Source organism: Camelina sativa, chromosome 19 (genome assembly GCF_000633955.1).
Source record: "Camelina sativa cultivar DH55 chromosome 19, Cs, whole genome shotgun sequence".
Classification (NCBI taxonomy): domain Eukaryota; kingdom Viridiplantae; phylum Streptophyta; class Magnoliopsida; order Brassicales; family Brassicaceae; genus Camelina; species Camelina sativa.
The window spans coordinates 12,459,014-12,470,293 of NC_025703.1; the positions used below are offsets into that span (position 1 = coordinate 12,459,014).

General features: G+C 37.8%; 2 protein-coding genes across 2 annotated transcripts in view; one reads left to right on the forward strand and one right to left on the reverse strand.

Annotated features, from left to right (window-relative positions):
• LOC104767749 overlaps positions 1-2,076 on the forward strand; it is a 9,364-nt gene extending 7,288 nt beyond the window's left edge. Inside the window, exons 4-5 of the mRNA XM_010491731.1 lie at positions 8-551; positions 717-2,076. Of these exons, the coding sequence (XP_010490033.1) occupies positions 8-551; positions 717-1,909 (1,737 nt within the window). The 3' untranslated portion in view covers positions 1,910-2,076. The remainder of the gene's footprint in view (positions 1-7; positions 552-716) is intronic.
• LOC104766152 lies at positions 2,105-3,095 on the reverse strand. The gene has a single exon (XM_010489981.2). The coding sequence runs from the start codon at positions 2,856-2,858 to the stop codon at positions 2,268-2,270; it is 591 nt and encodes a 196-aa protein (XP_010488283.1). The 5' UTR covers positions 2,859-3,095; the 3' UTR covers positions 2,105-2,267.

The window sequence follows — 11,280 nt, forward strand, 5'->3', positions numbered from 1 at the left end:
ATGCAGGTTTGATACGCAGCCAGTCCCAATCAGTACTTACCATGACAATCAACCTGTCCCGCTTTCAACTTACCGTGAAAACGATTCTGATCATCTCGACCCCACTCAGCAAGAGAAAGATGACTTCTGGGAAAACGGTTTCAACAGGGAAGAGGCCATTGAAGATCCAGAGCCCTCTCAGGCAAAGGAGAATGGAAAGAGAAGCGTAGACAACAGCTCCTTCACTCATGGGGAAACCGATCTTAACCAGCTTCCAGCTATTCCCCCGGTTTCAACTGGTCAAGGTCTGCCATATGCTCCTGTTGATTGGCCATGCCCTGGTGATGTTTGGACTTGGAGAGTTGGAAGGAGAGTGACTGCTACTGGGTATCATCAGGATAGGTTTCTGATTCTCCCTCAAAAGCTTCAGCAAAAGAATGTCCCAAAGTCTTTCGCTAGCAAAACCACTCTTGCTCGCTATGTCCAATCGAATTTCCCAGACATGGATGCTGATGCATTCTTTGCATCTTTTAGCTGGAAGATTCCAGCTCTCTTCCAGCCTGCAAATAAAGGTAAAATTTTATATCTATGCAAGATTTTGCAGATTACTTTCTCATTTCATGGATGAACGTTATCAGTGATATTACTCTAATATGGATTCTGGTGTTTTGGTTTAAGTACTGCTGATGTTAGTTTAATGATGTGACCCAATCCAACATGTTTTCTTTCTTTTGTAGTTGATGCTGCGTCTCTTTTTGAGGAGACACCAAAGGAAGTGCAGACCGAGGTTGGCCAGAATGATGAGAATGCTCAGGATGTGAAAAAAGAAGGAAACTCCCGATACAGCCAAAGGAAGAGGAAACCAATGCCGACACAAACATATGAACCTGCTGAAGAGAAACCTAAACCAACTCCCCGAGGTAGCAGCAACAAGAAGAAAGCCGCAACTCCTGCCACTGGACCGCAGTCCTCAACCAAACCGAAATCATCTCGACAATCTACAAGACGCGCCTCGAACCAGCAGCGTGGTGGTGCTGTGGACTTGAACTTCCAGAACGAAGAAGGTGAACCTGCTACTGCACCAAAAACTAGTAACAAGAGAAAGAAACGCGGAGCTAACTACGAGGAAGAAGATGTTTCTATTCCTCATATCTATGTCTCTCCTATGAATGGTGTCCTCGCGGTCTCGCACTCGCCTATCGATGTTAACCCGGAGGAGTTTGACAGCTACCTGAACTCTCTTGATAACCTCATGCAGCAGCCTCCAGAAGAGGTTGGAGGAGACTCTTCTGTTCTTGTTAACGTAAGCTCTCCAATGAGAGAATATGAATGGGCTGAAGCTCGGATGAAGATTTCATCTCTTCTGGAGAAGGATTTTACTACTTTGTTCCTCTCCAAGGACGCAGCAGAGATAGCAGCATTGGCAACTAAACTGAGGAAAGATCCAAACCTTTCCGCTGAAGAGATTGTGAGATTGAAGCTGATGGAAGAGATTCCAACGTTTAGCGAAGTGTACCAGGAGAACAAAGGGGTGATTGAAGATGCTGATAGGTTCTTCTCTGCGCTGGAGCTTAACAAAGCCAAGGTAGCATCACTTAAATACGAATACAGCGACCTGAAGGACAAACTAGGGAGTATCCAGATGGAAGTCGACACAAACGCTGAGACAATCCGCCAAGTCGATGACCAAATCGCTCAGCTTCAAGCTAGACGGTCTGAGTTGAAGCGGTACATCGGGAACAAGGAGAAAGAAAGGGTTGATCTAAGCTACGGTCAGAAAATGGTAGCGAACTCGATCCCAAAACTCGTACAGGAAGTTCAATCAGCCAACTCAAAGAAGCCTGAATGGGAATGCAAGAAGGATAATGCTCTTAAGCGTGAAGCAGAGATTCTCTCTAAGTTCACCCCTCTCAAAGGCTTCTTCCTCTAAATCTTGCCTCATGTATCCTGTTATAAACCTTTATCCAGTCTTATTTTGTGTCATCATGTAGCCATGTTGGTTTATGTTGCAAGAAGTCTCTTGAATGAAACTTGTTTTATGTTGTTGTACTATGGAAAACTATCCTTTAGTTGGTAAAAATCAGACCTTTTTGTCTTCTTGATCTTACAGTTTTGAGAGATCAAAAGATTCAATCTTATCCTTTATTTAGAACTGAATTGCCAACAACAAAAAAACAGAAGGCTACACAAATATTGTAGAAACGAGGAAGATTAGAGATTTGTCTTCTTCACTCATAAACATTCCAGAGAGTATCATCATTACATTACATAAAGAGACATTACTTGATTCACTGAACAAGCACTAGCCTTCCACTATGTCCAAAGTCTCCACCACCATCATCATCATCATCTTCTTCTGCGTTCTTAGGTACCGTAACAATCAAAGCACCATCAACACAAGCCACAGTAACAAGCTCAGGCCTAGTTGATTCCGGTAACCTAAAACGCCACACGTCAAGCTCTAACTCGTCTAAAGACAAACCCAAAGACGAAGACTCATTAGTCCTCACAACGATTTTGGTTATACCCGGATGAATCTCAACCATGTAAGCCCTCATATCTCCGTCGCTGCCGTCACAGAGACCTACCGTCTCCGCCACGAATCTGAAACAGTCGTGTCTCTCTTCCACGGATACATCTGCCTCTGACCTTAACGGAAGCTCCAGAACACGGTTGAAGATATGCGGCAATCGCCGGAGATTCTTGCCGGGTTCTCGGGTCGGGTTATGACGGTGATGATGGATCAAAGTGTTGTTGATGTTTCTAGGGATTGGGTGGACTCTCATGGCTTCTGGGTTTGGTTTGTCGATCGATTGGATCAAACTCAGCAATAAGAGATATGAGAAAACTGATCGAATCTTGATGGGAATCAAAATCATATATAAAGAACACAAAAATGTTGGATTTGTTTTTTTTTTAATCGAAAGATCGAAACTTTGGGATTGGGATTATAAATGGGGTCAATGAGATTGAGAAAGTGAAAGAGGAAAGCTTTAAGATTTTGAAGAATGGGGAAGAAGAAGAGAGAGAGAGAGAGAGAGAGACAAGAAAAAGATTGCGTCTTTCCTGTTTTATGAATGGGTGCGAAGGCGGCAGCAACGGAGGAGGATGATGATGGATCGGAAAATTGTGATAAGGGCATTTCTTTATTTACCAAAATACCCCTCTTTTTTATTGTCATTTCTTTGTTATCATATTTATCTTCAGTTTTTATTATTATACAACAAAATTGGATTTATGCGATTCAATTTTTTAGAACTCATGACATTTTGATTGAGGTTTAATTAAAAGGAACAATTAAGCTAATGAGATTCTGAAACAGATAAGTAGGTTTATGAAATAAATTGCGGTTCTTAAGGTTATAGATTTTTATTTTTATTATACTAAAGTTTAATTGTAGGTTAAATTTAAATTCACTTATCTTAATTTATACTATATTACTATTACTCATCATGTAACCTATATGCTGTATGTTTGTTTTTAAGAATTTGTGTGTCGTCATCATGGTTTACCATGCTTTTAGCTCTTGGTATATATAGTGCGTTAGAAACGATAATTTGAATTTACTTCAATTTTACTTAACGGGGTATTTTTTGCTTTTTTAATGTTGGATTTGATAAATATTCATGCAATTAATTATTTTATTTGAAATTGCCCGAGATATTATTACAGTGAAGGATGAACAAAACTCTAGAACTTTGGTTTGCTTGGGTTCTTCCAATAACTCAAAAGTGTATCATGCCTGAATCTAACTGGAGTTCGTGGTGGTGGAGGAACTGGATCGGAAAAAAGAGGGATTTTAGTTACAAGATATCTAATGAAACCGTCGCTCGAATTGATATCTCTTTAAAAGTAAATATGATCATTCTGTACATACGAGGAATAGATGACATCGAAATACATAAAAGTATTTTTTTTTCCAACCTCATAAATGTATATTTTTATACATGGTCAACTCCAAAAATTATTTATATAGGCAAATCATATTTTATTATTTGGAAAAGAGAATGACTATCTGATATTCAACTAAATGGAGGATGAACTCAGTTGTTTTATTCCAAAAGTACATGTGTTTAATTTATAATGGTATGTTAAGAAGATTTGTAGGTGTAGCACTGATATTCTGTGAATTGGCAAGCATTTACCAATAAGAACTACTTCGAAAAAAATAATAATTTCCAAATATAATATTAATCAAATTTGACAGATTTACACCAAAAAAATCATTATGAATATATTGCAAGCTGGTTACATCACAAAACAAAAAGTCCTAATTGTAGAATAGAAATAGTATAAGCTTTAATACATTTTCTAATCCAACAAAACGAGCATGAATAATAAAATTATTTCAAACTATGAGAATGGTTTTTACTTCTTTGATCATTTAAAAAAAAGTGAACAAATATATTTATACAAAAGGTAATGAAAAGAATACAAAAACACATAATAAAAATAAAATTAAATAAAAACTAAAAGGGAATGCCCATTATCAAATAAGAAAAAAAAAATCAATTATGAAACAATTCAATTTATAGAAACAAAAATGTTTAAAAACAACAAACAATAACCCGTGCAAGGCACAGGACTCTACCTAGTTTTTAAATATGATACATTGGTAATTTTGTATGTGAACATAGCATATAGGATTCATCCTTATATTGTTAGAAAATAAGTTTCATAGAAACAAAACTAAAGAGAAATTAAGAGCTGACGACCAACATATGTGACCAAGTAGGCAAATATATTGTTTTACTCAATTGGTAGGATTCTTGATGTTTTTCTTTGAACGGTAAACCTCTTTAATCTGCAAATTAATAAATCGCAGTATTTGGACGTCCAACCCTAGATCTCTTGGTGATAAAACATTCATCAACTTTTGATTAACCATTGGGTAAAAGAAATTCTACCCATATATATTATAATTTAGATAATCTATTACTTATAGTTATTGTTATTAAATAAAATTCAGATTTTATAAACTATTACAACAAATAATCTGTAAATTTGCCTTTTATAAATAACTCAAAATCACTCGTTCAATCTGTTTTTTTGTTATAAACTAGAGAAACTTGAAGGAGGTTTTCTCTTATTATTATTATCTCAATCGAATGTTACACATATATATATAGGAATAGATAAATCCTTAGTACAAAACCGACTAGAACTAAGATAAGACAATGGGCCTTCGGCCATGGGCCTTACATACTAGGACATGTACGGGCCGGTTATGGAAGTCCACTCCAAGTGTTTTACAACACTCCCCCTTGGATGACATAACCGTGCTGATGCTAAGGGATCAACGCAATACGATTGGGGGTACTGCCTCATTAAAACCTTACCAGGAAAACCCAGTGGGACAAAACCATGGTGAAAGAAAAATAGTACAGCATGCATTGCTCCCCATGTTCTAAGCATCACTAAAAGTCCTTAAGTCTCTGCATCCCAATCTAGTGCGTGAGCTTCTTGAATGTTGATGTAGGTAAAGACTTGGTGAAGAGATCGGCTGAGTTGTCGCAGGATTGAAATTGTACCACTTGAAATTCTCTGGCCTTTTGTAGTTAATGTGTGAAGAAGAACTTGGGTAATATGTGCTTCGTCCGATCTCCCTTGATATATCCTTCCTTGAGCTGTGCGATGCAGGCTGTATTGTCTTTGTATATAAATGTTGCTTCCTTATCGTCGGCCATGTCACAATCTGTCTTGATATGTTGAGTCATCGACCTCAACCAAACACACTCACGGCTGGCTTCATGAATTGCTAAAATCTCCGCATGATTAGATGAAGTGGCCACAATACTCTGCTTCATAGAACGCCATGAGATTGTTGTACCACCGTGTGTAAACACATAGCCGATTTGAGACTTTGAATTGTGTGGATCCGATAAGTAACCTGCATCAGCAAAACCAACTAAACCTTCTTTGTTATAGTTAGTATAATATAAACTCAAATCTGTCGTCCCTTGTAGGTAACGCAATTTATGTTTGATACTGTTCCAGTGCATTTGGGTCGGATAAGAACTAAATCTTGCTAGGAGGTTCACTGCAAAACATATGTCCGGTCTAGTGTGGCTAGCCAAGAACATTAACGCTCCTATAGCACTGAGGTATGGCACTTCCGGACCGAGAATTTCTTCATTGTCCTTCTTTGGACCGAATGGATCTTTATCCAAATCAAGGCTCCTTACAACCATTGGGCTAGTCAATGGGTGAGCTTTGTCCATATTAAACCTCTTGAGTACCTTTTCAGTATATGCCATTTGATGCACAAGGATTCCATCATTTATGTACTCAAGCTGCAATCCCAAACAGAACTTAGTTTTACGTAGGTCTTTCATTTCAAACTCTTTCTTGAGATATTCAACTGTTTGGGCGATTTCCCCAGAGGTTCCTAGGATATTTAAATCACCCACATATACTGCTATGATTACAAACCCTTTGTTTGCAAACTTCTTTATAAAAATACATGGACTGATGGGATCATTCTTATAGCCCTCTTTCGCTAGGTACTACTTTGTCTATTGTACCACATACGCCCACTTTGTTTCAGTCCATAAAGGGATTTGTTTAGCCTTATGCAGTATTGTTCTCGAGAACCACTCTTATCTTTGAGCTCAATACCCTCAGGTAATCTCATATAAATTTCATAATCCAGTGGACCATATAAATATACGGTTATAACATCCATTAACCGCAAATCCAGTTTTTCTCTTATAGCCAGACTTAGTAAATATCTAAAAGTCGTTGCATCCATCACAGGGGAGTATGTCTCCTCATAATCTATTCCTGGTCTTTGAGAGAATCCTTGTGCTACAAGCCGTGCCTTATATCTCACGATTTAATTACTCTCATTTCTCTTCCTTACAAAGACCCACTTATGTCCAACTGGCTTTATATCGAATGGTGTTCTTAAGATCAGACCAAACACATTCGTCTTCTTTAATGAACTTAACTCCACGTCAATGACTTCTTTCCATTTTATCCATTCTTTACTTTGAGTGCACTCTAATATAGACATGGGTTCATGATCCTCATTTATCTCAAGTGCTATCTTGTATGCAAATAATTCATCAATGTCGACATTCTTACGGTTCTATTGTATTCCAGACATGATATAATTGATTGAGATCTCATCATTATCAATACCTTCAGGTCCTTGAGGTTCAGCATCCCAAACCTCATTTGGTACCTTAGGATTTGCCGCAGCCATGTCTATAATTTCCTTAACCTCGGTTTGTTTTGCACCTTTCTTAGATTTCCGAGGGTTCTTATCTTTGGAACCTAATGGTCTACCACGTTTCAAACGGGCCTTAGATTCTGTAGCAACTTGATTATTGTGTTCCTTGTGAACATCAATACGTACTGGTGCATTACAAGCTGGTATGTACGATTTTGTTACTCTCTTTGGGTCAGCAAAGGAATCTGGCAATTGAATAGCTAGCTTTTGCAAATGTATAATCTTTTGGACCTCTGCCTCACATGCTAGAGTCCGAGGATCTTGCCAATTTAAGGATGTTTGATTCCATGATATTTCTTTGACCAGCTTGTTATTCTCTCCACCCAACATAGGAAATTCAGATTCAGTAAACTGAAAATCCGTGTATCTGGCCTTAAATAAATCACCCATAGTTGGCTCAAGATACTTAATTATGGTGGGAGAATCATATCCAACATATATTCCCATCCTTCGTTGAGGTCCCATCTTAGTTCTCTGTGGTGGAGCAATCGGTACATAAAAGACACACCCGAATGTTTTTAGATGGGATATGTCTGGCTCATGACCCGTTAATAAATGGGATGGTGAATACTTATGTCCACTAGATGGCCTGATGCGTATAAGCTCAGCTGCATGTAATACTGCGTGTCCCCAAGCCGACACATGAAGCTTCGACCTCATAAGTAACGGCCGAGCAATCAATTGAATACGTTTAATAAAGGATTCAGCTAATCCATTTTGTGTATGGAAATGTGTCACAGGATGTTCCACACCCACCCCCATGGACATACAATATTCATTAAACGTTTGGGATGTAAATTCACCAGCATTATCTAGACGTATAGTCTTAAGTGGAAAATTTGGAAAGTGGGCTCGCTGACGTATAATCTGGGCCATCAATCTAGCAAACGCAAGGTTTCTAGTTGACAATAAGCAAACATGCAACCATCTGGTCGATGTATCAATAAGGACCATAAAATATCTAAACGTCCAACAAGGTGGGTGTATTGGTCCACATATATCTCCTTGTATCCTTTCCAGAAAGTTTAAAGTCTCTTTAATGACTTTCACTGGTGATGGCCTTATAATAAGTTTCCCTTGTGCACATGCTACACACGTGAGATGTTTAGGGATAACTTTTCTCTCTTTAAGAGTGTGCCCATTTGAATTCATAATTAGCTTACGCATCACGTTAGAACCCGGATGGTCAAGCCGGTCATGCCATAGAGTGAATTGGTCATTGAACATTTTATTCATAGCCAAATTAGCCTCTATCATATTAATCTTAGCATGGTAAATACCAGTGGCTAGTGCAGGTATAGTCTCTAGGACTTTTTTATGTCCTTGGGTGATTTCAGTAATATATAGAAACTCTTTGTTTCCTTCACCCTTTGTTTCAACATGGAAACCATTCAAAAGAATGTCTTTAAGACTCAATAAACTTCTCTTTGAGATGGGTGAATATAAGGCATCACTTATTTCAAGATGTGTGCCATTAGATAATAAAATATGAGTCTGGCCGTAGCCCTCAATTAGGCTTGCTATACCCGCAATTGTACTAATATTGGCACTTTTCATTATGAGATTAACAAAATATCTCTTGTCCTTCAAAATTGTGTGGCTTGATCCACTATCAACCACAAGTATATTCTTGTCCTCAGCCATTTCTAATATAGACAAGAATTTATGTTTTAAACTTTAAAGTAATAAAACAAGCAAATATATATTGAAGGAAAATAAAATAATTGAATTTAAACCAAAAACAATAATCCAATCGAATGCAAGGCATAAAATATAAAATTAAATCAAGACAACATTTGAGTTTAATTATCCTCTCTCAAACAATCAGAGGTTTCATAATCCAATAGGTCATCCTTCTCATGGTCGAAATCACCTTCACCATCGAGATGAAACAGGTTAGCTTCTGGATCCTTTTTCAAACTCTCTTGATAGAGATCAACAAGGTGCTTAGGAGTTCTGCATGTCTTTATCCAATGGTTCTCCATACCACATCTATGACAAGTGGACTTGGTCTTATGTTGCGGTATGAATACCCCGCGGCCTCTACCCAGACCACGGCCGAAGCCTAATCGGTTTCCACGGCCTTGACCACCAAAATTGTGTCCTTGGTAGTTCCCACGACCAGGACCACCACGTCCACTTCCTCCACGGCCACGACCATACTTGCCCCTATGGACATAGTTAGACTCTTTAGTATCTTTCAGCTCTTTAGGCTCTTTAGGATTTTTCTTTGCCATGTCAACCTTGTGGGTTTCTGGTAATAGAGCTGTACCAGGATGTCTCAATGCACTATTCATCATTAATAGCTCATTGTTCTGCTCAGCAAGCAGCAAACAAGAGATGAGGCTTGCAAATGTCTTAAACCCCTTTTCACGATACTGTTGTTGAAGCAGTATGTTATTGGAGTGAAAGGTGGAGAATGTCTTCTCTAGCAAGTCCTCCTCAGTAACCTCAGTACCACATAACTTCAAAATTGACACTATCTTAAATAGCTCTGAGTTATACTCATCCACGGATTTAAAGTCTTGGATCCTTAGGTTTTTCCAATCAAATTGAGCCTTTGGTAAGAGCACCGTCTTTTGGTGTCCATATCTGTTTTTCAACTCTGCCCAAAGGTCAAGAAAATCTTTAATAGTGAGGTACTGGTTCTTAAGACTCTCAGCAAGATGATGGCATATATATGCATAATCGCCTTGTACTTATTCTTTTCAGAACAGTCATTATCATCCTCAATGCATTCGCAAAGATCCTTTGATTTCAGGTTGATCTTAGTGTCCAATGCCTATTGCAAGTAATTATCTCCGGAAACATTAAGGGCAGCATATGAGAGATTGTTGAGCTTTGCCATCTGCACAATACAGAACAAAACATCTGATCATTAGCATGCGGTATTTGAGACCGAACCATGCAATCAATATTAGGTCATGCGGTATTTGAGACTGAACCATGCCATCAATTTAAACTTAGGTCATGCGGTATTTGAGACCGAAACATGTCTTACCTCTACACATAATTTCGTGGATCATCATGCATGAAAAACAACAATTCTAGATAACATATGAACTAGCATGCAAAGTTTTCCTTTTTGCTAAATTTCCTTTTCTTAGATTGAATTTCCTTTTTCTTAAAACAAGATAGTGACAAATTTTAGGAAATATTTTCTAGGCTTTTAGAATAATGTCTAGAATTAATTTGGGAGTTATCCTAATATTTTTTTTTTTTTTTTTTTTTTTGATATTTCATGCAAAACTTAGAACAATTTCGATTTTAATTTGGATTTTAGAGTTTTGATTTTTTAAACAAACAACCATTGGTACTCGAATTAAACTTAGAACAAGCTGCTTAATAATTTTCTCTTATGAATCTCGAATTTAGGTTTCTAGTTCTAAAGTTTTCATGCAACCGATTTTACAAGCAATCAAACAACAATAACAACCGGATTTAATCATAGCATAATTGGTTTAATTTGCAAACAATCTAAGCATCCCTAAACCTCATAACAACCGATTTTAAAGTTTAAAAATTTTAGGGTTTTAGGGTCTAAAACTTAGGGTTTTGTTTGTCGATTGTTTACTTGTAAATTTTAAGGTTCTTATAGAGATTAAGATCAGATTCGGTTCATACGAGTCCAATAAGGTTCGATGGTTTTACCTTAACACCGTTTGGGGTTTGACTGGTATTGATCCGGGAGCTAAAGACCTCGGATTTAACAAGCTTGGCCACGAACTGACTTGATCACGAACACGGGTTGTTCACGGATACGAACTGATCTCCGAACAGGAACTAGCTACGAACAGGAATTGACCACGAACAAGGATTGATCACGAACAGGTACCGATCACCAAGTTTGGACGAACAAGAACTTATGTGCGGCAGCGGTTTAGGGTTTTAGGGTTTTCTCAGTTGGACTTTAGAACAAGTCGTGCTGATAACATGTTATAAACTAGAGAAACTCGAAGGAGGATTTCTTTTCTTATTATTATTATCTCAATCGAATGTTACACATATATATAGGAATAGATAAACCCTTAGTACAAAACCGACTAGAAATAGGATAGACAATGAGC

Bases quoted from the DNA above. Each gene is read 5' to 3' on its own strand.
- LOC104766152 (XM_010489981.2), bottom strand. From the start codon at position 2,858: ATGATTTTGATTCCCATCAAGATTCGATCAGTTTTCTCATATCTCTTA.